At 38.7% G+C, this 27,714-nt stretch overlaps 1 protein-coding gene across 1 annotated transcript in view; it reads right to left on the reverse strand.

Moving 5' to 3' along the window:
- Positions 1–5,384: 5,384 nt before the first annotated feature.
- MTMR9 (myotubularin related protein 9) overlaps positions 5,385–27,714 on the reverse strand; it is a 31,263-nt gene continuing 8,933 nt past the window's right edge. Inside the window, exons 3-10 of the mRNA XM_032470774.1 lie at positions 25,164–25,289; positions 22,951–23,124; positions 21,190–21,407; positions 20,207–20,368; positions 18,088–18,229; positions 15,990–16,210; positions 12,846–12,997; positions 5,385–9,670 (exon numbers count right to left, since the gene is read on the reverse strand). Of these exons, the coding sequence (XP_032326665.1) occupies positions 9,507–9,670; positions 12,846–12,997; positions 15,990–16,210; positions 18,088–18,229; positions 20,207–20,368; positions 21,190–21,407; positions 22,951–23,124; positions 25,164–25,289 (1,359 nt within the window). The 3' untranslated portion in view covers positions 5,385–9,506. The remainder of the gene's footprint in view (positions 9,671–12,845; positions 12,998–15,989; positions 16,211–18,087; positions 18,230–20,206; positions 20,369–21,189; positions 21,408–22,950; positions 23,125–25,163; positions 25,290–27,714) is intronic.

The raw sequence follows: 27,714 nt of genomic DNA on the forward strand, positions 1-27,714 counted from the left end.
TAGAAAATAAAATAATTCTTCCAATCTTTGCAGCTCAGTTCTGTGTTGGGGCCCTCCTTCAATACCATGCTTGCACTGAATCTACAGCTCTGCTAAGTGAAAAGTGTGGGTCTTCTTAATACTTTTTTCTTTTTTAACATTTTTTATTCATTTATAATCATTTTACAATGTTGTGTCAAATTCCAGTGTAGAGCACAATTTTTCAGTTATACATGAACATATATATTCATTGTCACATTTTTTTCGCTGTGAGCTACCGTAAGATCTTGTGTATATTCCCCTGTGCTATACAGTATAATCTTGTTTATCTATTCTACAATTTTGAAATCCCGTCTATCCCTTCCCACCCCACTCCCCCTTGGCAACCACAAGTTTGTATTCTATGTCTATGAGTCTGTTTCTGTTTTGTATTTATGCTTTGTTTGTTTGTTTGTTTTTAGATTCCACATATAAGCGACCTCATATGGTATTTTTCTTTCTCTTTCTGGCTTACTTCACTTAGAATGACATTCTCTAGGAGCATCCATGTTGCTGCAAATGGCGTTATGTTGTCAGTTTTTATGGCTGAGTAGTATTCCATTGTATAAATATTCCACATCTTCTTTATCCAGTCATCTCAATACTTTTTTAAACATTTATCTTACTTAGGCATGCACATGACCTAGATTACCTAAATTATCCCATATACATGAGTTTATTTTTAAATGTCTTTATTTCCCAAAGAATGTCCCCCAGTTTTTCCTCCCATGTTGTAGGTATCTTGACCATTATATATCTTGACTGTAATATTTTGGCCCTGGTGTTTGTGGGCTGTTAGTTTTCCATGCAGTATTTTCAATCAAAGCCCACTGCCTTTCCAGCCTGAGTTTCAAATTAGGTAAAACAGAGATGAACACCTTTGGTAAGTCCTTTAGGTGTCCTCTAGCCAGATTACAAGACAGAAACAATAACTTGTGACTAGAGTCTTCCCTGCTCCCTTCAGAACCTGACATTAGGGGCCCCCGACTGCCCTATGCTGGTGAGGGGGTGGGCAACAGCAGTAAAGATGCCACGAGTATTTCCTACAGTTTTCAAGTTACCTTAAAAAAAAATTCAGCATGTTCTTGGCTGCTGTAAATCTTTGTTTTCCAGAGTTCTGACAAACTTGATTTTGCAGTTTGTTTTTCAGTGTTTCTGTGTGGGGATAAGAGTTTGGATCTGCCTACTCCTTCAGTTTGCTGATGTCACCCTAAATGCTTTTTCAATAGTTTATTATTTTCTGGACATTACAGTAGTTTAAAAATATTTAAAAATTTAAAAATTGGTTTATTAAACTCACAATGTTATTTTATTATACAATTTTAATAGTAAAAATACAACAAAATCTAGCATCTTAATAATTCTTAAGTGTACAGTTCAGTATTAAGTATTTTCAGAACAATATATTGTCCCCTGCCTCAGCCTCTGGCAACCACCATTCTACTTCCTGTTGCTACAAATCTGACTACTTTAGATGCCTTACATAAGTGAAATTAAATAGTATTTGTCTTTTTGTGACTGACTTATTTCACTCAGCATAATGTCAAGGTTTATCCATGTTGTAGTATGTGACAAAATTTCCTTCTTTTTAAAGGCTGAATAGTATTCCATTGTATGAGTAGACCACATTTTGTTCATCCACTGGTGGATATTTGTTTTGTTTCTATCTTTTGGCTATTATGAATGTTACTGCAATAAACATGGATCTGTGTATATATCTTGCTTTCAAGTTGTTTGCATATATACCCAGAATTGCTGGATCATAAGGTAATTTTATTTGTAATTTTTTAAAATTTTTGGACATTTTCTTGAGGAGCATCGTACTGTTTTCCATAGTGGCCCCACCATCTCACATTCTCTCCAACAGCACACAAGGGTTCCAGTTTCTCCATATGCTCAACACTCGTTATTTTTTGCTTTTCTTACAGTGGCCATCCTAATGGGTATGAGATGGTATCTCATTGCGGTTTTGTTTGTATTTCTCTAATGAGTAGTGATGTTAAGTATCTTTTCACAGGTTTGTTAGCTACTTGGACGTCTTTGGAGAAATATCTATTCAGATACTTTGCCCACTTTTTAGTCTGGTTATTTGTTTTTGAGTTGTAGGAGTGTTTTTATATATTCCGGCTATGAACCCCTTTTAAGATATTTGATTTGCAAATATTTTTTCCCATGTGTATAGTCATTTCGCTCTGTTGATAATTTCCTTTGATGTGCATATGTTTCTAGTCCCATTTGTCTATTTTTGCTTTTGTTGCCTGTGCTTTTGGTATCATAGTCAAGAATTTATGATTGCCAAACCTAATGTCATCAAGATTTTCTGCTGTTTTCTTCTAGGAGTTTTATTGTTTTAGATCTCATATTAGCATCTGTAATCCATTCTGAGTTAATTTTTTTGTGTATAGTATAAGGTACAGTCCAATTTTCATTCTTTGTCATGTGGATATTGTTTCCTGACACCATTTTCTGAAAAGACAATTTTTTACCCTTCTTAGAGATCATTTGATTAGCTTTGGACTGGGTGCTGTTCCATTGGTCTCTGTCTGTGTTTAGGTGAGCACCACACTGTTTTGATTACTTTGTAAGATATTGAACTCTGACTGATACACCATTCCTTTTTCTTAACTTTTCTGAGTCCCTTTGTTTTAATTCTGTCAGGTGTATGCAGCATAGAGTTGGGTTTTGCTTTATAAGTCAATTTGAATATTTTTTCTTTAAATGGATGAATCAAGCCCACTTATATTTATTGGTATGTCTGATGTTTGATTTCAGTTATCATATGCTTTACTTACTGTGTGTATTGTTATGTTTACTGTATTTATTTATGTTGTTACTTTGGAGTCTTTATTTCTTTGGGCATAAAAAGATTGGAATTTTTTTCCCCTAGAGTTATCATTGTAATACTGTTTATAAAGGTGGCCATTGACATCTTTATCCTAACTTTCTACAATTTGATTTGTTAGGTTTGAATGATATGTTTGACTCCTATAATTTAAATGACTGTGAATGAAATATTCTACTTTCTCCCTTTATTTAAAAAAAATTGCCTTCTTTCTACTTTGTCAAAATACATAAAGTCTGCATAATATTCTTCCCACCACTGCCTCTACTTTTGTCATAGTCTTGATCTAGAGTTACAGTATTATTTAGAGCCCTAATCTGTAGTTTTCCATCATCTCATAATTGGGCAAAACACATCCTTTCACAGATTTCTCAGGAAGCACTCTTAACTACCATGTTCCCTGAGTCTGCAGGCTTAAAAACTTTTTCAGTAACTTGGATTCTTAAAGTACAGGTTGGCTGAATATAAAATCCTTGGCTTATAATTTTTCTTTGCATTTCTTAAAAATGCTTTTCTCCTATCTGTCTTGCTTTATGTGTTGTTGAATATTCTAATGGCAACCTGATTTTAAGTGACATTTTGCCCAGCGGCCTTGGGGATTTTTTTCCCCCATCTTCATATTTAATGTCCATTGAGTTTACTAAGCTATGTCTTGAAGCTGACCAATCTGGATCCAATTCCACTCAGACCTTTTATTTCTGGAAGCACTTCTTAGATTATAGGTTTAAATATGAGTCCTGTTCCATTGTTTTGTTTTTCTCCTTCAGGGATGCTAATTACTCAGACACTGGCCCTTCTCTGTGTGTTCTCTGTGTTCATTCCTTCCTCGCTGATCCTTTTTGCTTGATTTTTTTTTTTCATGCTTGACCTTTCACACTTTTCTTCAATACTGTTTAATAAATCTTCAGTTGAACCTTTTCCCCCTTGAGTACCTTGTAATTTCACCTTCAAGATGACTTTTTTATTCCTCAAATTCATTCCTGAATTCATTCAACTCTTGTTTTCTAACTTCCTGGTTTACTTTTGGTTTATTTCTGTTCTGAGTTTTGTAATTTCTCATTTGAGGTGTTTTTCCGTATCATATATGGATGTTTTGTTTAAAGGTATTTATTCCTTTTGGGAAGTCTCACAGTTTTCTTCCGCTTAGTGTTCCATTTATTGGGGGATGATTTTCATCAGCTGAAATATTTTGATTCTCATTTTAATTTTATAGCCTTACATGGATACCATCTGCTATTCCCTATTAACTTTTTGCTTTTGAACTTTTAAAAAATAATTTCAAACTTACAAAGTTTTTCAGTCTTTCCTTTTTCTCTATAAGCAACATACTTTTTTTTTTTAAAAAGAATACACTTATTTTGTAGAATGTCAATTTAAAGTTTGCCTGATGTTACCTCATAATTAGATTCAGGTTGTGCTTTTTGTTTTTGCAAAAATGCCATAAAATTGATGCTGTATTCTCAGTAGATCCTATCAGAAGGCACATGATGTTGGTATGTTCCATTACTAGTGATGTTAATTGTGTTTGGATAAGGTGATGCCTACTAAGTTCCTTTCCTGTAAAGTTACCGTCTTTCTTTTTGTAACTAATAAGAATTTTATGGAAAGATACTTTGCGACTACATGCTTTTGCTCACAAACTTTTACCTGCTGGTTTAGTAGCCACTGACCATGACTCCCTACCTCAGTTACTATTGTAATTATTGCCAAATAATGACTTTCTAATGTCATCATTTTTCCTACATTTCATACTGGGCATTCTACTTAGGGGAGATTTTCCCTCACTGATTTATTCATATCACTATGTACTGAATAAGTAGTATACATAATACACACTCCTAATTCTTGGGAGATACCCGTGAAGTACTTAGGTGGCAAGGTCACGATGTCTGCAGCTCTCCCGCAAATGTTTCAGCAAAATAATGACACTTACACACTCAAGAGTGTTAAATACAAATGTAAAAAAAAAAAGTTAACTATTCAATCTAGGTGAACAGTATATGGGAGATCACTGTTTTGTGCAACTTTTTTGTAGATCTGAATTTTTTCAAAATATAAAGTCCAAATATATATAGCAATTTTAATCAAGACATTGCCAAAATCTTCACAGATAATTGGGGAAAAAATTAGCCTACAGATCTAATTTACTGCATTTGAATGTATTCAAATTTTATTACCATTCTGTAGAAATTTAACACTAGCATCTGTGCAACAGTCCTCTGAGGCAGAGGGAGATGCAACACACAAATCTTATGCACTAAGGTAACAGTACCGTGTTTGACAAGACTGTTTCTCAATTCAATAAACCAGGCTTGACAAAGTAGCCAACTTGGCATAAACGATTCCAGCCTTAGCCAATAAGTGACCTCATCACTTAAGGGAACATGACAAATATTATTAAAATGTTACACAGACTTAACAGATTTCAGAATTTTCCCCTGTATGCAGACAGGTTCACAATACTGAAACCTGTATGTATGTTACAGCACTCTGAGGTTTTAGCAAAGCATACATTATAGACACATTTGGCATACAGTGCAATTTTATTGTGTAAGACATGAATAATAGTGCACTTAAATCCAATAGTCACATTCAAATATATCAAGAGTACAATCCAAATGCCTGGCTATTGAAGAAATACATACTTTTTTTTTTAAAATATCTAAGCTGTACAAGTATATTTTCAGTGTAGATGGTAATAGACCTATAAGGATTCTAAACAGAACTCAGGGGGTGTCTATGTGGAATAAGTCTCCTCTCCAAAGATATGTGCATTTGAGAAGTGAAGCAAATGTCTTGGGCAGACAGACACAGGCAGGTGTTGCACAATTTGTATGCTCACAGATGGTTAAACAGAACAGCTCTAGAAGACAGGAAGCTCTTTTTCAGGACAATGTAGCATCTCCAGTGAGCCCTGTTATCTTTCCACTAACTCCAGCACAAACTGCAGTTCTGCAGTGCAGTTCAAACACAGGCTGTGAGATTTCTTGAAGGGAACTTAGGTAACAAGTTCAGGCTTTCTGAAACCTAGCCATGGAGTTTCAGGGGGTCTCTTCTTGGCTATCAGTGGTTTAAAGGAAGAAAATGCTATGGACACTGGATTATAAAGACTCAGTGAAGGCAGAAGTAGTTTTATTCAAGTAAACCAAAATTAGAAAGCTGACACTACCAGGAAATTAGCTTTCATATCATTTGAGAATAAATTTTGATGTAGAAATCAGTCTATTTTTTGTTTAGACGGTGAATCACACAGAAATGCTACCAAGTAATAACTGAGGGTACCAGCTGTGGAGGGGGAAAAGATGCGAGCCATGTAAACAGTAAGAAAACTAACCCATGCTGTCGGAGGCACAGGACAAACCTGTATTAGGTATACTGAATGAGTTCCTTCTCCAAGCTTCCAGAACAGGGGATTAACTATTCTAAACATTGCCCATTTTTTTGTCCAGGAAACAGCTCTCTGATAAAGAGTGCTCATAACACCCTCATGCAGTTTCATTCATTAAATCTGGTCAATACCAAGATGGGGCCCCAGGTTCAGGTCTGATAGTAAGTGAATCTGATGACCTAGGGAAGACTGACAATTAAAATCGCTAATCTTGAAACCAGACAACTTCAAGAGTTACATCTTTAAATTTTTAAAGAATTTTTAAAATGCAACAACAGCTGTCAAGGGACAACTACTGGTCAAATCTTTTCCATGACACTGATTTTTTAATTTAACATAAATACTGACTAAATCAAAGATCAGAATCTCCCCGAAATTCTACCCTTTAAGATGAAAAGCAATGACATATCACCTCTACAAAATCAGGCTTTGGAGTTCAAAGATAAATGTTAAAATTCCCCATAAAGGAACTTGAATGATTATGTCTCCCAAAGTTTTCCCAAAAATTACTTCAAAAACTTTTCTTCAAAAGGCCTTATTTTTCTGAGAAATAAAATACATTTGTAGGTTGTTTTAAACCTATCAGGTTTTATAATTTCCGCTTTTTTTCTTCTGATTTAATAAAATCAGAATGAAAAATTTCAAACAATTAATTACCGAAAAGTCTTACCACCCAAAAAGTTTCAGTATTTTTATATAATCAACCAACTATGTTCTTCTGATTTAAAAAAAATTATTAATTTAAACCTAAGGACCCCTGTACTGCTGACAGAGGATGATAACAATCCTTTGTATTTTTAAAATATTCTTGTGGAGCCTGCTTTTCTACATCCCCAAAATGCAAACCTTCACTATAAATAAACACGCCACATTTATCAAAGACAGTTCTCCAAACTGAACCTTTAAGAAGTATCTTCTCATGAGTACATCCATCGCACTTGTTCCTTTCATCCAAGGGATGAGCTCCTTAATAGTATTACTAAAAACTTTCTTCAGATTATACTGATAAAGCAGTTGTTTTTGACAAAGTTCTCAAGTTTGGGGAAACCTTAATATTTGCGTTATTAGATGACCCCTTTGAAAGTGCACTGACACCAAAGTTTGTTTTCACACCCTGTAAACAGAACTGAGGTTTGGACAATCCCTAATTATAAATTAATACTATAACACAAACTTCTCCAGACAGCTTATGATTGCTGTCTCAACGAGAGAAAGAAAAAAAAGTGAAGCATGAAATGGTTACTGCGCTCTCGCTCACACAGAAAACGTTCACCAGGAAGACAGGCGTAAACTGATGGCACACGACTTCTCCACGACCAGCCTGAGAAGAACCCCCTCCACAGTTCCCATCCACGGGACCCTCATGGCCGGTCAGCATCACCAGCGGGAATCCCTTCTAAAGAATTGCTAAAAACATCTCTAGATGGTTTTCCTTATGGGTCTGTTAACTGAGGAGGAAAGGTTCCTTCTGCAATTCTGAGGGCCCTAAAAAAAGCTGGGGTGTTTCCTCTTTAAAAAAAATCAATAGACATTTCACACAACACAGAGATATTCAGAGCAAGAAAAGTGCGTCTTCTTTGCTCCTTGCCTTGGCCTTTCGATGGGGGCTCTAATGCCCCAAGACTCACAACTATGGCCAAGAAAACAGGTCAGGAGTTAAACTGAGCTTACGGAAGGAAGACACATTTCCCAAGAGAGCTCTGACTACGGATTCTTGCCCAGCCTTCTGCTACAAGTCTGAGGAAACAGAAGAAAGACAAAGGTTGGGAAACTGGAGATAGAAAGTATTTCTAAAGCTGGAGATGGGCTTTCTAAGGCCTCTGAATGTGGCCATTGATTTTGCTGGGGTAGGTTTTTAAGGATTTTATTTTTAACTTAATATACAGCTCTAAAGCAGGATTCAGTTTTGGTGTTTTACAATGAAATGGTTATATACAGATGGGATGGAAATAGTACTGAGGATTACTCTTCAATTATCCTTTCAAAGGAAAACCAGAATTGATAGTTTTTGTTAAAATGAGCAGTGCCACAAAACAAAAATGTACGTGGAAAGCACCAAACTACCAACTTTTAGAGTTGCAGGCATAAACCAGCACAGCATACAGTCCTCACTGTTTCTGTAACGTTGAGACATTCAAACTGGCTTCTGAAGTTTAAAACATAGCTGCAACATGTTCATAAACTTTCGCCTCCACTTAAAACTGTATTTGCCTAACACAATGGACAAACCAGCAGAGTCATGGTAAATTTTCAAACAGCTCGAGCCAATGTGAAAATTTTAACGTTCGTATTAGTAAACTCTTAGAATATTTAAAAATAAAACAGAACACGATAAAACATACACATAACATACATAAACCAGTGCAGTAAGAACTTGAGACAAGGGCAGTGCATCTCTGGTTTAAAGAAACCATATTTGTAGCTTAATTATAACAAATCGACATCTATTCTAAATGATGGTTTAATGTTACACCCAGCATTCGATACACATTTGTATGGATGGTCAAAACCCTGAAAAACCAATTCAACACTAATGATACCTTATCAGTAAAAATTCCTATTTTTTTCTGCATTGCACATACTTTTGTCTACTGTTAAAATAAATTTACTTCTTAAGGTAAATATCAGAGGACTATAACTACTGCCCTTGTAAAAATAATTTACCTTGAATAAATATTCCGATTTTCCTTTCCTGACAAAGCAGAATGAGAATGAATTCAGCTCTGTCAGTACAAAACTATTTTAAAGAGAATGGCTACATTATGTGGCAAAGATATTGCAAACAGCATATTAGACACAAAATTCTTGGTTTACCAACCATTTCAAGTTTGAAAATATTTCTGTATTTGGAGTGTTTAAAAGTCTGATCCTTTTTTAAACTAACAATACTCCCTAAAGAGATTAATCATGTCCTTGACTGGTCTGGAGCACTGTTTGGGAAGTGGACGCAGAGAAAAAGGCTTATGCTAAAATGGCATATAACACAAATGGCATTAAATAGGTCACCTGTTTCACATAAAATAAAATTACTAGCACCTCCTTCCTGCTCCCAAAGTGAAGATGACTCGCAGGCCACATGAAACATGAGTAACTATAGTACGTTTCATTCATAAAGTACTGAGAACCCCATTAAATTAGAAGGTTCTCACATCTAAAGCCTTAAGTTCAAGGCTACTGTGTGAAAGTGAACTGAAGGGCAAAGGAGAGATAGGTGGGCCAGCGGACGGACGGTCCTTCCGGGGCATGGGGCTCCTCAATTCAGGGGCTCTGCTGCATCCCATCCTCAGTCTCCAGTTCTGCCAGCTGCCTCCTAAGGATATTCACTTTCGCCTGCAATGCCCTGTTATATTCAATGATGTTAACCATTTCTTCATATGCTTCATCCAAGTACCTGGAGGATCTGTTCCAACGTAGGAAAATACCTATTGAATCCAGGACAGGAACACAGGAGGGAAAAGATACACACAACGGATTAACATTATAATTGTGGGTAATAGGGAGTCCCATGCATTATAATTCTGTTTTTTTTTTTATCTCACAATTCACATGTGTGTTTTATTATACTCTCAAATATACAGAAACCCTGAGGTATTGAAAGAGTACAATTAACTACAGCACTTAATAAGTCACTGTGTACATGCTCATTAATTCTTCAAAAAACCCCACAAAACTGTAAAATAGATCAAAAACTGTTCTCTGATATATTCAGGAATACAAGTTAACCATAAACTTTCCAATTTCACAATACAAATTAAAAAAAAAAATTAAAGACCTTTACCCAGAACTGTAAGACCTCGTACATGTGTGAAATCACTTTCCCTGTACAGGTGGTGGTTACGGGAAAAGCAAAGCCACAAAGCTGTCACTGAAAAGCCTGGACTTCAGTGCGCTCTCTCCCTCTCTGTTACTTAGGAGACAATCTTCCAGTTCTGCAGGCAATTGCCTCCTTCCCCAGATAACAATAATTATCCTTTTATCACGGAGTGAAAGACATTTTCTCTTCTACACAGACGTACGTTAGCGATACCATCCCAAAATAATGGCTTAAAGACATTCAAGTCAGGAAGTACAAACACTATTCAGGCTGCGACGTGCCAGCAGCTGGCAAGTTCACAGAGGTTTTATGATTGAGTAAAAACCCTTTCTACAAGCTGCCTTGTGCCCTAGAGAGTCTCGTGGTGTCCAAATGGTACTCTCAGAGAGGAAAAATAGGAACACAGCCTAAAAACTGACTGACCTGTGTTGATTTTCCTATTTAATGAGCTTATTTTGAAAATCCTGTCCTTCAATACAGGAATTTCTTAATGGTTCAGTACAATACAAAATGCAAACAGCAGAGAGACATTTTCAGGCCGGAGTAGTCTCAGTATGCAACCCATGTACCTACCATGAGAGTATTCCACCTCACACAGACTTTCTTCCAGGTCTAATTTGAGCAGACAGTAAATACACAGTGAAACCCTGTTCTTAATGGACTAGCAGGAATTCATTCACAGAACAACACAAATTTTCTTCTATCGTGTAATCCCTGAACTCTCAGGGAGCTGTGGTAGACACTAGTTAAGCTGTCCTTTATGCCACCCGACCCCCAATCTGGTCTTCCTCACAAGTAGCTAGTCTCCTACTTCAGTTGTTAAACAGGAAAGTGGCTTTTAGACAAGGTGCCCCAGAAGTCTTAAATAAGAAGTGCAGCATTTGTAATCTCTCATTTAAGAGATCGCTTGTCCTGCACACCTGACTGTCTAAACAATCAAGAAAGCAAGCCAGGAGAAGCTCTGAGCAGCCCCAAGTCCCCAGGGCACTGAAGCTCAGGCTCAGAGAAGCGCAAGACTATCGGTGAGCGCTTCCCCACCATTCTAACCAGCGGACACCTCGACAGAGAAGGTCAGAGGCATGAACTGAGGGGAGGGCGCAGCTGAGGACAGACTCGCCAAGCAGAACAGCTCTGAGAGGTGGAAGCCAGAGAAGGGACAGAAACAGGCTTGGTCTCAAACCAAGGAAGCAAAGCCATCTGAGAACCCTTTACACGCAAAAAGCAAACAGGTCCCACACAAGAGTTGTCCTTGAGAGCAGAATTTGTCAGAACCTGGTAGAATAACTGACTTTCATGGTGGTTCAGCACAGTTTATCCAACAGCTACCATTCCTGCAATGTATGCCTTTTGCTGTTCAATACAAAGATGGATAAAGATGTACTTACCACCTTCAAAATGACTGAAAGGAAATTAAACGGCATTTTATAGTCTTTGTTTAATGAATGCATAACATATTTTAGATAGATTTTATTTATTTTTTAAATAAGCTTTGGTATTTAAGGAGATAAGCTTCAGGAATCTGAAAAATTAATGTAGGTAAAGCATCTTCTTTAGAACAGATCTGAAAGTGAAGCCTGGATTACTGTTTCACATAAACAACGAGATGCCTGTGTTGCTGCAGTGATGGACGGTGTACACGCAGATTTATGGAAACTTAATAGAATGACTAGCTCGTGAAGCCTTAAATGGCATTTAACAGAAGAACCTAATGACTACTTACTAAAGTAACAGAAACCAGCTCCTAGGAGCGTACGGTTTACTCCTGAACCAACCACCTACCACTTTCTTACCAAAAACGAATGAACTTTCCCTCACACCCATTAGGACGGTCACCACCAAAATGGGGAAAAAACCCAGAAAGTAACAAGTACTGGAGAAGATGTGGAAAAACTGAACACTTGTGCACAACATGGTGGTGGGATTGTAAAATGGTGCAATCATTACGGAAAACAGTATGCAGTGCAATCATTATGGAAAACAGTACGCAGGTCCTCAAAATATTAAATTATCGTATGATCCAGCAATTCTACCCGGTTTACAGACACAAAAGAATGGAAAGCAGAGTCTCGGAGAGATATCTGCATACCTGTGCGCCAGAAGATGGAAGCAACTCAAGTGCTCACTGACGTATGAATGGATAAACAAAATGTGGTATATACATACAATGGGAAATTATTCAGTCTTAAAGTGGAAAAAAATCCTGTCCCAAGCTACTACATTAATTATGTTAAGTGAAACAAGCCAGTACAGAAGGACAAACACTGTCTGGTTCCACTTACATGAGGTCCTAGAGTGGTCACGGCCAGGGGAAAGCAGAATGGTGGTTGCCTGGGGCTGGAGAGGGGCACTGGGAAGCTGTCACTTAGTGAACACAGAGTTTCAGGTTTGCAAGATGAAAAGCTCTGGAGGCCTGTTTCACAACAATGTGATACACTTCATAGTGAACTGCACATTTAAAGATGGTTTAAAGTTGGTAAGTTTTGTGTGTTTTCGTCATAATTTTAAAAAGTAATGTACCTTCTCATCGAGAGAAAATATCCAAAATAAACAGCAGTATCCACTAAAGGATCACTGTCAGCTTCCCAAGTGGGGACTGAAAAGAGCTGCAACAAGCCAGCAGACAGGAGAGAGAGAACACTGCCTACACTGAGCAATGACAACCGCACACAGGTCGGAGGTCAGGTCCACCTCACCACCTGCCAGTGTCAGCAGTGCGCACTCACAGGCATCGAGAGGACGGCCTAGACCATTAACAAAAGGTTTGCAAAGGATGCACAGCTTACCCTCCCACAGCTGAAGGCTCTGTGGAGCAACCGAAGGCCAGATGACAAGATTGTTGGCTTCAAAGAGAGGGTTGGTGAACTTGCTCAGTTCACTGGGCCGGTTGACCCAGGACCACAGAGACATCGTTTTCTGCTGTAGCTTCAACTTACATCTGATCAAGAAAGGAAATTACCATTACAGCAATTAACTTATGACGACTACTATTAAGCGCTCCTTCCAACAGGACACTTTCTTTTCTAAGTATGTTAGAAGGCAGAACACGAGACTTTCAGCAGAGGAACAAGATATCGTAAAATAAAAATATTCATCAGAGAATTCAATCAGCATTTTAACTGTCAACAACAACAACAAAAAAACTGTTTTACAGTCTTCCAAAGCTGGAAAGAAAGTTAATCCATCAAGAAGATATAATAATTATTTTTAAAAAATAATAATAAAAAATAAAAAGATGTAATTATAAATACATATGTATGTTGCACCTGAGCCACAAAATATATGAATCAAAAACTGACATAACGGAACACAAAAATAGACAATCCTATAATATAGCTGAGGATTTCACTATCCCACTTTTGCAAACGTACAGAACAACTAGACAGAAGATAAATAAGGAAACACAGGACTTACACAGTATATAAGACAAATATAGAATACTGTACAGCAGTACACACATTCCTCTCAAGTGTGCACGAACATTCTCCAGCACAGACCACACGTTAGGTCACAAAACAAACTTCAATAAATTTTTATGCAAATCACTAAAATGAGGTTTACACCACTTTACAGCCACCTAGGGTGACTACATCAAAAGGGCAGACAATAAAAAACGGTGAAGACATGGAGAAAGCGGAGCCCTCATACTTTGCTGGTGGGAATGTAAAATGGTGCTGCCGCGTTGTTTCACAGCTCCTCAAAAGGCCAGAGTTACCATATGACACACAATTACAACCCTAGGTTTACATCTAAGATAAATGAGTATGTGTCCACACAAAAACCTACATACAAATGCTTAATGCAGCATTATTCATGGCAGCCAAAAGGTGAAACAAGCCATTCTACAACGTGGCTGAACCTTGAAAGAAGCCAATCACAAAAGACCACATATTGTAGGATTCCATTTATATGAAATACTCAAAGAGGCAAATTTATGGATTTGCAAGAGCAGATTACTGGTTATCAGCGTAGAGGAGGGAGGGAAGGAGAATGAATAGTAACTGCTGGTGGATATGGGGTTTGTTTTAGGGGTGATGAAAATGTTCTAAAATTAGGTGCAGTGATGGTTGTACAGCTCTGAATATACCATATGTTAAAAACTGCTGAATAAATACCCTTTAAACGGGTGAATATTATAGTAAATGCATTGTATCTCAATAAAGCTGTTTTTAAAAAGGTAACATCTTCCCTTTTAATTGAAGTCAACTTTTACCAAGAAGTTTCAGTGGTTTTTAAAGATTTTTTACAATAAGGCCAGTTAATATTTCAATCTGCCAAATTCACAAAGTTCAAGTAATTTTAGACTTTGTATTCATAACAAACCTTAAAAGCTCTTATTCTTTTGTATATAAAATTTAAAAGGAAAAAAAAGTGTGATCATTGCTTTCTCTTAGGTCATTTCTTCTAATTAAACTCTATTCTGAGCAGCAAAATTCTAGGTTTTAGAAGAGAGAACAGAACCCTGAAGTCAGGAAGCATTAACCCTTTCATCTATTGTTAACAAGGAAAAACAGGAAAAAATTATCAATAGCTTATATTTTCTTTGGATTAACTGTGATGTTAAAGAATAGTATCTGGGGTGGAAAGGGCAACATTTATGGCATTTCCATCCCAAGTCAATTCAAATCCTACTTTTTGGAAGTAGGCCTGTTCTTCTGTATAATATAATGATTACAAGTAAAATAAGATAATTATTACTAGAAAGCTAATTTAAAATGATATTAAAATACCCAAATACATTTCATTAATTGAAAAAAACTGAGGTACAATGTTCAAAAGATTCATTTAAGCCTAAACTATGAATGAACAGCCCAGGATAATCCCTACCTGCAATCCACCCGAGTGTTTTTACACAGGTTCAATTTTGCAATGCCAACATAAGGCATTTCAGCTTGAACAAGTTAATCCTGTCCCAATTACATACTACTGTCAAGGAAAATACTCAGAGCAAATACCGCTGAGGGTACAGAAGAAACAGAGTAAATTATAAACACATCCATGAAATTAGTCAAACTGATCGCACAAATCACATGTGGCTACAATAACCAGAGTACAATGAGGACTCTGTGGTGATGGACAACTTTCTAGAGTAAATAGTTCTAAATTTCCCCTACTTCAGAAGACAAAATCCATAAAAAAAAAAAAAGTCAAAAAATTTGCCAATCCAGACTTAAGTGAAAAACAAGTATTGCACTATGTGCTTAAATTTTAAACCGGTAAAGATGCAGTAATTCCATTCTTTTGTGAAAACTATTGTTTAAATTTATTATTCAATTAAATGATGCCAGCTACCAGCCAAGGGACAAATCCTGCCTCCTACCTGGAGGAAGCCTTTTGATTGTCCCCAAATGAGAGTACCAGTTCAGCAGCTTTAATGGTCATTCTGGTATAAACCTCCCACTTAAACCCATAAACTTGATGGCATGTGAACTAAGAAGCACGACTGTCACTCTGGGCCGGAGGACAATTTCTCGACGTAAAAGAGGAAAGGAAGTCTACAGCAGGAGTGGGAAGGCCATTCTTCTGGTGCCTGACTGGCTGTGTGTCACTGGACAGGTGACTCACCTCCATGGCCCTTCTCTTCCTAATCTGTGAAACTGGACGGAGAGCAGAGCTGGACTATACGTTAGAGCTTCTCCCAGAGGTAAGAGACTGTGCTCCAGCATCTAAAATGGCCGCCCAGTCTACTCAAAGCTGTTAAATCAGCGTATGGACTAATTTTAATCTAACAGAACGAAATTCAGGATGTGTTCTCACCTAGCATGTGACAGGCTCATACTAAGAACACACTTCATGTAACTTAATTTATATTAACTGTAACCTCTACCATCTTATAAATAACATTAATGCAGAACGAAACCCTGGTCTCTTCTAGGAAGTGACCAAAACAACTAAAAACGAAATGGCCCCCCTGTGAGCAGTGTACCCACCTTTCACTTTCATTGTTGCCCAGAAATGTTCCAAACTGCGAGGCATACGCATGCTCAAAGAGCATGATGAGGAAATTCTCATTAAACTCAAAAGAACAAGGGAACTGACGAAGAATCTGCCACACACAGTCCAAGAAGAGAAGAAACACAGGCGACTCCCACTTCTGCCGACTGTTACAATAGGCTGACTGAGCGCAGCGCTGTTGGAATGGGTGACCAGCCTAGGAGAAAAGACGGAAACGCGGCAGTCACTTCCTGGTGAGGTCACATGACAGCACGTTCTAGTCACAAATTTCACATAGCTGCAACACAACTATCACTAAAGGGAACAGCATATAATTCGCTCTTTAATGATTTCTTGGTTTAAGACAATTTTCAACAGCTAAGGAAAAAGACATTGATTTCCAAATCCTTAACGAGGCTGCGCAGTTAAGACACAACCATAAGAACTGCAGTTGCTCTTGGAATATCAAGTAGAAGAATAATGAACTCCAGGAACAGGAAACATCCATCTTTCCAGGTCTGTGAGATCTGGATCAAAGTCAGAGAACATAAGCTGTTCAGGTACAAAACAAAGGACACCCCCCCCCCAATCCCTGCTCTAAGCTCCACAAGCCTCACCACTGAGCAGAGGTAAATGTGGGTTCTCACAAACTTCATCGGGTCACTCCTGACATTAAACCTTCAATTACATACGAAAAAAGGTTACTATCATGAAGACAACTCTAGGAATACTTTTACATTGGACAAGGCTGTCCTTAATTTCCCCAAAAATAACTTCTCCCAAAATAATTTTCTCCCAAAAATATTTGGAAGAGCCTGCCATCTACTGACCAAAGGAAATAAGAATCATCTGGCTCTCTGGCCCACCCGGGACCTGAGTGCTGACCTTGTCCCCCAGATTACGCCCTTCTAGGCACTTCACAGACCTGCTGTTTCTTCGGGTCCTCATACTACTTTATCTGACAAAGACAGTGCCATCAGCATGGATGGGATTTTGATACCCATGAAAATGGTAATACATACATCAGTAAGCCATACTCATTTGTTTGTCTGCTGTGCATCATAAGAAATGTAGCTGAATAGATTTTCAACACAGAGATAAAGGTCAGCTGTCAGGGTGGGCAGACATGGTATATGCATCATGGCATTAACACAGTTAAATAATGAACTGTAACCAGAAGGGCCAGAAATGATTTTTCTCCAGAGATACTTCCACTTTCAAGATACATCTAAATATTTGTTTTCAATCACAATCATGTACTAAGTTACACCGGGCACGTACATTTCTAAGTTCATCTCTGACTTGGAGGATTTCAATCTATTTTATGGGACCTTTATGTTAGCTGTCCTTCAGCATTATGTGACAGCATTGTGTTGTGTTCTAGGGACAAACAGCTGAATTGGGCAAGGTTCCTTGAACTCAAAGAAGTCACTTTATTTGGGTCTAGTTCAGGAAACAAGGCATGAGGAAAATGGGTCAATTTTACCTATGAAGGAAGTTAAGACCCCAAAGACCTCATGAACGCAGCGACGCTTAGCTGGGTCTTAAAGGGGGAGAAGGGTTTCACCTGGCGGGGAAGACGACAGAACGGAGCCAGGCGAGCAGAAGGCAGACAGCGCTAAAGCACACGCCTCGCACTGTTTTTATCTCTAGCAAAACTAAGTTCTGCAAGACAAGATTATGTCTTACATCCTTTTTGTTTCCCCTGCAGGTAACAAAATACAACTACAAAGCATTTGTGAAGGAAATGAAGTGCCAAGTGAGCAATACAAGCAAAGAGGGAGATGGAAAGTGAGAGGCAGTAAAGACGACACATATTTATTGAGAGGAAGATAGAAAACTAAACATACAATTTAAACATCTGAGTCAATCAGAATTTCATATGAAAAACTGTGCTCTACACTGGAATTTACCACAACATCGTAAAGTGACTATAACTCAAAAAACAAACAAACAAAAAACACACGGCAACCTTAAAATGAGGATCAAGACAGGAAAAAAAAAAAAGGATTCCATACATTATGCCCATTCCCACAAACCAGCATCAGAGCCCAGTTGGGGCGGTTCCTCTCTGGACCAAACAGCTTCTCTCACCTGCAGCCACTCTCTTTCTATCAAGGCCTCAAAGCCACGGATGGTCCTGCTTCTTGGTTCCAAGATGATCTGGGCCAGGGAGGTGACCTGCAGTGTGGAATCAGTTCCTTCTGTTCCGTGAATCAGTATGGATGCTCCTTCCCTGATGGGAAAAACCCAGAGCACAAATGGGACACTCCCAACACGGTCAACCAGCTTTGAAATACTGTCCTCAAGGCGTGTTTATTATTAACAAAGTCTTGTGAGTCCACTCTGTCCTACAGGGCTTAGAGTCTAACTAAGGCATATGAAGGGGGCTTCCCTTGGGGAAAATATAAAACCAGTGAGTCCCGAATTCCACATCACAAGAAACCTTTTAAGTTATAACAAGTCAGAGAACTGTTTAGCTGAATTTTTTTCTTCTTTTACAAAACTGGGCAGCAAACCTCATCACACTAGTAGACGCTGACCTTTTCTGCTTTAATAGCTGACAAAGGTCTTTTCTCACCAAACCTAGAAACACACACTTCAGGTTATTTTTCTGTATCTCTCTGGCCTTGATTCTTCTTTCCACCATCAGCTCACTGTAAGGATGTCTTCATGAACTGTAATGGATCTGGGAAACAAGTCCTAAGCATGCTTTGAGAAACATGACAGCAGGAAGAATTTTTAAATATACACACATATACACAAAGCTGTCAATTTAGGAAGTCAGTGGCAATGACACTGCTCCCCAGGAGGTGCCCAGGACCCCACAGTTCTAAGAAGAGTGGGAGGAAACACCAAAAACTAAATTAACTACACCTCTCCTCCCCTTCTGCCTTTTTAAATTGAAATGACAGTGAAGGAACTTATGGAAAAAAGGCAAATGAGCTCACCACTTTCCCATTAAAGCTTCATGTTTGGCTCCTACTGTTAATTAATTCCCCACGCACAGACACTTTCACACGTCTGTGACGAAGGTAACTTCTTCTCACTTCCACTGAAAACTTAGACAACGTGGTTGTAAGTGTCTATTAGAACTCATGTTTCATAAGCAAACAGAAACCTCTGCACTCAGTACGTAAGGGGAAATATTTTTAACTTAGCTTAAAAAAACCCAAACCACTTAATATTAACATATCACTCTATGTTATTTATTTCTCTGCCACAGAACCTTAGTCTTTAACTCCCATATTTTATCAGATGAATGAGCTTCACTTTCTAAAACAAAGAATAGTGACAGCCTGGGATTCCTGACACCAAGAGTCTGCCCATTCGTGGCACCCGGTGCCCATGTGGTAAATCGCTAACTCACCACATGATCTTAAGCAACCGTTCGATTATCAATGTCTACTAACCATTAAAAAATTATTTATAGAGTCCCCTAACTTGGAAGCATCAATAAAACAAAGTCTCAAAGAAAAGTGCCATCCAACTCTGTGGCGGCAACCTACCTACCTATTGCTTCCGCGGGAATCCCCTTCTTAAAAAGGGCTTTCTAAGCTTCTGCAACAACTTATACCCATCCTTTGTTCAAGTCTTCTGCCTCAAGTCTCAAGGATTAGCAACCTTCAACTGAGTCAATAAACCAAAATCGCTTCACATGCATCACATCACTAGCGTCAGGTTTCCTCAACTTGAGACCCAGGTATAACTGTACGTAACAGGCAGTTTGTAACGAGACAGCTGAGACATTAGAAAGGATCATTTACTGTGTAACAACGTTACATGTTTCTTTTCATTGCTATTTCAAAAATTTCTTGAAGGCCAAGTTTGGCCCTCTGAAGAGAAATAAGAAAACATCTTTTCATTCTTTTTCAGTTTAAGAAAAGGAAAATTGGTAGATTCGTAACTTAAGGATCTTACAGGAAAAAAAAATCCTTTAGTACTTAAAAAAATCTGAGTCACTGAAGACAAGTATAGGTACACGGTTCACACTCATTCAACAAACATCACCAATTAATGCTAGACTCTAGGCACACAGTTCGCTGGTAACTGAACGGCACTGACCACGGTTCTGTGGTTGTTAGTAAAACGATGGGAACCAAAGACCTAGCGCAGGCACAGACTGTAACATAATACACAGACATAGGCCTGGACGGAAGCAAGGCCCAGCTGGCGTGAGCGCCCCGCCCCGGCACACTGAGATGCCCTCTACCTGTCTAGGCACTGAGCCACCAGGCAGGCGGTGGTCAGAATCTCCTTGATGTGAGTCAGCCAGTTGGAGGCCTCCAGTTTACTGAGCCACCGGTCCATGTTGTGTGTTTGGTCATTGCATGCTTCCACGAGTTTGACTAAGCTCTCCTGAAGAATGTGATACCTTTCAAAAATAAGAAAAAGTAGGGATAAAAAAAAAAGAAAAGGAAAACAGAGTATAGGATGAAGGAATAAACCAAACCAAAAACTCAGCCTTCAATATACCCAAGAGCAAAAGCAGTTCAAAATACTATAAAAATATTCACCTTGCTATATAGTAACTTCAGGGTTAAAGACCGAAAAACTAGTATTTTTAAATGACTGCAAAGAGGCTTAAAATGCCTGTGATGCTAAACTATTCCTCATCTGAACAGATTAAACCCAGAAACATGTGACTGGGGAGAAGGCCAGGGCACTGCATTTTGTGACAGGTCACAAGACAGCGCCACCGACATCTGCAAGGACACGTGCACGGTGAGCAGGGATGCTGAAGGCCAGCTCAGGACCCATCGTTTCATTAGCGCCAACTCTCATCCATCCACCAACAAGCCACTAACTGCAGGCATAAAGGAGAGATGACGTAGTTGGAGGAAACAAGGTGTGAAAATAAGTGAGAATGGGGGAAATTAAATCTGAGTCTTTTGACTTAGGAAAGTATAATCACCCGTAGCGCATCTTTTCAGTAAGTTTGGTGGCCTGCTGACTTTTAAGGAACGGGAGGACAGACTTCGTGGTGATGACATTTCAGAGCTAACTTAGAAAAAAATGCTATTTGATTAAAACTCATCTGTCAGCATCCACAATAATCTTATAAAACACAAAGACAGGATACACAGCCAATTTTGGACTCTAAGTTAATATGCAGGTTCGTTTGAAAACTTGTGATTTTTCACCCATTCTAATCAGCTTCACTAGGAGTCCACTGCCGTCTCCTGAATCTTTTACCTCTCAATGGACTTATGAATCCGCCTCCACTGGGGATAATGAGCTTCTTGCTCGAAGCCGCCTCCTTTGGCTCTGGCTTGCTGAGCTACGTTCAGAGGCCGGGTGTCGATGATGTAGCCCCGCTTTCCTGCTCTGAGGGTAGCATTTATCAGCTTCTCATCTTCTTTGCACCGTCTCCCATTTGTGCCAGTGAGTGGCTGACCACTTCGCATAATTACCTACAAGCACAATACAGTCTAAAACTTAGCAGTAGCTGCTTTCAAAGATTCTGAAAACAGAAATGAATTGGCTAGATTAACAGTATCTCAAAAAACTGTGTTACTTTGGAGAGGGGTTTGATCCTAAAACAAACAAAATATTTTTATACACTGACGACTGTTGATAATTGTAAAACAAAAATAAGACTTGCACTCTCACATGATTTTCCTCCTACTATCTCAGAATACTTTCACATAATAAATTATAGTTTCTCTTTAAGACCAGTATTATAATTCATTTAATCAGTGAACTAATTATCCAGCAGATTTGGGCCTGTAATTAAGATAATAATAATGGCCTGTATGCCAGTAAACTTTTGCTTCAACTAGATAAACTTAGGGTTGGCAGGTTTTATTAAGAATTATAAAGAGAAAAGGCACCAATGGTAAAATAAAAAAAAGCTTATGCACTATTATTCTTGTTTTGGGAATCATTTTTACTATCTTGAGAGCTATCTATCTCTGAGTTATTCACCAGTGGCCCTCTTCCATGCAGTATTCCAGGACTTAACCGCCTGTCTCCAAATACCACCAACTATATATTTTGAAAGGTTTGCTTTTGAAACTTTTCTCAAAAACTCAATGTCTATTATACTGATCTCTTCCCCAGTGAATGGTTTAGTTATTTCAACCTCAGCCAATAATATAACTTAACTACCTTGAAGGTTAACATGAACAAGGAAGGTCACCCAGAGGATGACAATGGCTCTCAGGCTGCACTTACCATGTAAATGGACAGAACAGTGTATTTTATATCAGTTGTTAAAATGCTTTATGATGAACCTAGTAAAGAGAAACACTACTGAGCAAGCAGGATAGGTGACCTGAGTTTTAGAAATATTTTTATCCTTAAATATCTATGCTGGACTTACTACAAGAGGAAGAAGGAAAACAGAGGATAACTGTAACTTATCTCCTAATTTACTGCCGGATTCAAAACGAGAAGCAGAGTTTACTGACTGAGAGAAAATAAGAGGAGAGAAACAGATTTAGAAAAAAATTTAGGGAACGAACACACAGCAAGCACTTGCCTATTCAACTCCTGACTCCACGTTTACTTAGGTTGTGACGAGTGACATGTCACTCTTCACCCTTTTGAAAATTAAAACGTCTGCTCAATTTACTTTTCATAAGAAAATTTCGTGAGAATAATTAAAGTATAACGGCATTATTTTGGTCAGAGAAATTTATTTTTCTACCTACGAGTGATAGTTAAAGTGTCAAAGGAACATTAGTTCCCTTGGTCCTGAGTCCTGAGGATCTACCCAGCTGGGCTTTGCGAAGGTTAAGCAGCCTCAGGAGAAGAATCCAAAGTCAGACCCCGATCACAGAAAACACTCTACTTCTGATGCCCCAAAGTCTAAGTAAAAGGCAGTCCTGGCAGGAGAGACTTCTCCTTCACGTCAGGGAACAGGTACACAGGAAAGGGGAATGTGTCTAAGAAAAGAACCTCAGACCAGTTCTTTCTGTAGACCAAGCTGCTCAGTACTGCTTGTCCACTTACCATTCCGTTTTTTTTATGGTAATAGCTGAGAACTGGGAAGCGGCCTCCGTGTCGAAACGCAGCTACCTTCCGGAGAGCTTCGTCATCGATGGCTCTGGGCACGATGACAATTGGTGGGTAAGAGGGGCAGACAGCAAATTCCTTATTGACGTAGCTTAACCTCCATTCACTGGTCTGAAAAACACAAAATACTTCAAAGCTAAGCAAGCATCACAGTGTCACAAAATAACCTGAGAAATTTTAAAGGAACGAGCTTGGAGATCAACTTTCATACAGGAAGAAGCCATCTCTGGGGAACTAACAGAAGGATCCAGCACACACTTAAATCATCAGTGGAGCGCCATTCCTGAGGTCAGCTTTCTGCAGTGCTAGGTACCCTAGTTCCTAGAAAGTTCTTCCTCACACTGAGCAAAACTTGGTGCTCTGTTAACTTCCTCTATTGTTTTTTTTAACTGTGATTTCAGTTAAGTTCCCTATTTCATACAACATCCTTTGGAGCACATAAAAGACAGCAGTTTCTCCCTAGTCTTGTATTCTCCGAGATAAATATATTAAGTGTGTTTATGGGTATCAGGGCCAACATCATCTCATCATCCTTCTCTGGGCACCACTGGCTTTGTTAACGGCACTCTCCCTTAAAGCACAGCAACAGAAAGGCTAGCACTCCAGATAACGCTTAACTAGAACAGGGCAGAGCAGAGCCGCTACCTACGTCCAATCCCTTGCTCATTTCTGTTATTTAAAAAAGGAGGAAAATGTAGGATTGGTAACTTCTTCCTTAAAGCAACAGCAACTTAATACTAAGATTAATACTTATGAGCCAATGAAATAATTTCTAATTCAGTATACTAAGGACTAAAAGTATACAATATAAAACTATCCAATGACAACTTATTTCTAACATCAAAAATGAAAACTACTTGAGGGCTGTAAAAACCTTTGCACAGCAATCAACCAACCAATCAAATTATGTGCATGTAAATTTCGGTATGTTCCTGTAAATCAGAGTTGGCCTAACATACTGGCCATGGGTTGTAGCATCAGGAAGATAAACTGAAGCATGTTTGATATAGTGGAAGAGTATTTAAAAAAAAAAAAAACCTTTATAAAGGTACAATATCATATTTTTAGTTAAATTTTTTCACTGTTCAAAGTTATTTGTTGCTAATTTAAAAGACAGTTTTTAAAAGATTCTTTTTTTTATTTAATTTTATTTATTTATTTGGGGGAGTAATTAGGTTTATTTATTTGTTTCGAGGAGGTACTGGGAATTGAACCCAAGACCTTGTGTCACTTGAGCTATACCCTCCCCCACATTATTTTTTTTTAAAAGACATTATCTGTTTCCTGCTCACCCATGATCTAATTCCCTTTCCCAGAAATAACCATTTTCAACTCTTTTAGCTTTTTTTTGGGGGTGGGGTTCTACTATTAGGTTTTATTCATCGATTTCCTACTCTGGAGAATGCTGATTCTCCACTGACCTGCAGTGCCACCTCTGTCACATACAAGTTTCCACACGTGCGGGACTCTATTCTGTCCCACTGGTCGGGCTGCAGTACGTCGGTAGCTTTTAGAACAAGCTTGGTAGCTGGTAGGTTACCCCTCCTAGTCTCCTCCTCCCCACTTTTATTCTTTAAGAGAAACTTGGCTTCTCCTGGCCCTTCGCTCTTTCATGGAACTTCTATCAAACTCCATGTAAAGACTTGCTGGGGTTTCAATACGACGGCACTGACTTTACAGACTGATTTAGAGGCACTACGTCTTTATAATATTTACTCTCCTTGTCTATGAGCACAGGGACTTTTTAAAGTTCTCTTAATTTTTTCAATAAAGCTTAGAATTCAAGGGACATCTTGCATATCTTTTCTTAGATATACTCCTTGGAGCCTTATATTTTTATTGCATTTTAGTTGTATGTCTTTAAAATTGTGTTTGGTATAGAGAATGTCATTTTCAAAATTTAAACAAGTGACATTTGGAGCACACTCAGTCCGCTAGGAGAAAAGTCACTTAAGCGGCAGCACTGAGAACGAACGGTGCGAGCCTCTGAGGGGCAGAGGCTGCCGCGCTCACGGCCAGCAGCGCTTCCTCCAGGCTTGGGCACGTCAGCTGCACGTCATTCCCTGTGGAAAGGAAGTGACCGTTTTCACAAGAAGAGTTAGGTGCTGGGCTCCTTCTCATTACCCATAGTTCTCTCAGGAGGTACTCACAGCTGAAGAGTAGAGTTCAAACTCCTGCTCAGGGAGGAAGGAATGCCAGCCGTCTTCTATCACGTCAAACATGGGCCGGTAAAAGAAAGGATACATCAGAGTGATGGAGTCCAGGGTGGACAAGGCCTGGGGGAGAAAGGAGCACACCACAACTCGGAACACTTTCTAGCTGCCAAGCTGGTATTAAACAAACATGGCTCAATAATGATGGACACCCAATACATTTCTCTAACACTGTATTTCTCACTACTTCCTGTTATAGCCTATGGAGGCTAATTTCCATGCTTTCAGCATCTAACAAGCTATCTGGCACATAACACACTCAATTAGCATTTGCGAATGAATAAAAGAACAAAACCATCTGCACACTTATTCTAGGAGAAAAATGAAAGAAATCCTTGAAACCATTTATAATAAAGCCTAATAAAAAGGGCCAAATATTTCTGGGGATCAGAGAACAGGTTTTGGTTAGTCAGTAAGGTCTTGGCTCAAAATCCAGTTATTAACTATATAAACATAAGTAAATTATTTTAAATCACTATTTGTTAGCAATTATAAAAGAAGGGTGATACAGCTTAGTAGCCAAAGAGTCAGAATGGAGTCAAATTCCAGGTCCCAGTGCAACAGGAGTTAAGCAATGTAACCACTTCATGCCTAGATTCCTCAATTATAAAGTAGAGGAAACAACCATACTGACCTCATAGGGCTATTAAGAGCATGAAGAGAGAAAACGTAGGTAACAGGGCTAGAACAGTGCCTGGCACATAATAAACCTTAAAGTAATTCCATCAACGTTCATTTCCTCCCTTCCTAGAGCGGCGTGGCCAGCTGTCATCACATCTGTGTACGCTACACTGACCCATTCTCAAGCCAGGGCAATAACTCAATGTTCAAAATGAGCCTCTGTTCATCTGAAGCACTTGAATTCCGGGTGATACCAGGTAAAACTGACTAGATGGAAGTACAGACAGATGGAACATGGCAGTTTCATACTTCTGACAGAGGAGCTATAGGAAGCGTTTCTATGGCTGGGAAAAAGAGGGCACCAAAATCAATGAGCATAATGCAAACTGCAGTAATTATGGAGACACCTTCCTGGAGTGGGGACGGAGACTCACCATCAATACCCCCAAACCCTCAGGATAAAGCGACCTCCTTCTAGGTCACACAATGATCAGTCTTACAGAAGGATGGGCCCATGACTTATTAAAAATAGACCAGACATGTAGTTTAGCAGTTTAACAAAAACATCCCCATCCGAAGTTACTCTTCTGTCTGTCCGTAAATCGTGACATCTTCGCCACAAGGCTCATATAACAGAAAATAAGCAGCATGGCTGTGTAGTCCATTACTGACTTCTCCATCGTCTCTGGCTGCCAAACACACCAAACAGAGGCAGAAAGGCCAAGGCCTGCATCTGATCTAGGCCAGAGCTGTCACTGGGTAGCAGGGCCTGTATTTCATTTTATTTATTTAGTTTTTAAATTTTGTTGTATTTATTTATTTAAAAGATATTCTTTGCAATATTAAATTTTTTTGCAGCTTTACTGCAATATAAATTGACAAATAAAACTAAGAGATATCAAGTGTACAGTGTGATGATTTGATAGACACACACATTGTGAAAGGGTTTCCCCTACTGAGTGATTTGACACATCCATCACCTCACATATTTACCTTTTGTTGTTTATAAGAACATTTGAGTTCTACTCTTAGCAAATTTCAATTATATAATATAGTGTTATCAACTACAGTCCACGTAATAGGTTAGACCTTACTCATCTTGTACCTGAACATTTGTAACTTTTACCAGCCTCTCCATGTTTCACTCCCCTACCCACCCCCAGCCCCTGGTAACCACTTTTCTACTTCCTGTTTATATGAGTTTGACTATACATATATATATACACATACACACACACACACACACACACACATATTCCACATACAAGTGATACCATGCAATATTTGTTTTTCTCTGTCTGGCTTATTTCACTTAGCATAATGTCCTCCAGTTTCATCCATGTTGCTGCAAATGGCAGGATTACTTCCTTTCTCAAGGCTGAATAATATTCCATGGTGAATACATACCGTTTTCTGTACCCATTCATCTGATGACAGACACTCAGGTTGTTTCCATACCTTGGCTATTATGAATAAGGCTGCTATGAACATGGGAGTACAGATACCTCTTTAAGACAATCATCGTAGTTCCTTTGGATATATACCTAGAAGTGGGACTGCTGGATCACATGGTGGTTCTATTTCTAATTTCTTGAGGAACCGCCATACTGAACTTCCATACTGGTTTCCATAGCGGTTGGTACAAACATTATTTTAAATGCAAGTCAGTAACCTTTCTGGCAGGCAGTAAGCACTCAGACTTGGACTTGTCATGATTGCACTTTCACGTCACTGGAGACAGAACCTTTCCTTTAAAAACATTAATGCTGAAAGAACTGAAATCATCACAACCCCAAAAGGCAACTGAAACTACACGGGGAAAAGGCCCATCAGACTTCCTGCTGTAATTCAGGAAACAGCACTTGCC

This window comes from Camelus ferus, chromosome 31 (assembly GCF_009834535.1).
Source record: "Camelus ferus isolate YT-003-E chromosome 31, BCGSAC_Cfer_1.0, whole genome shotgun sequence".
In the NCBI taxonomy this organism is placed as follows: domain Eukaryota; kingdom Metazoa; phylum Chordata; class Mammalia; order Artiodactyla; family Camelidae; genus Camelus; species Camelus ferus.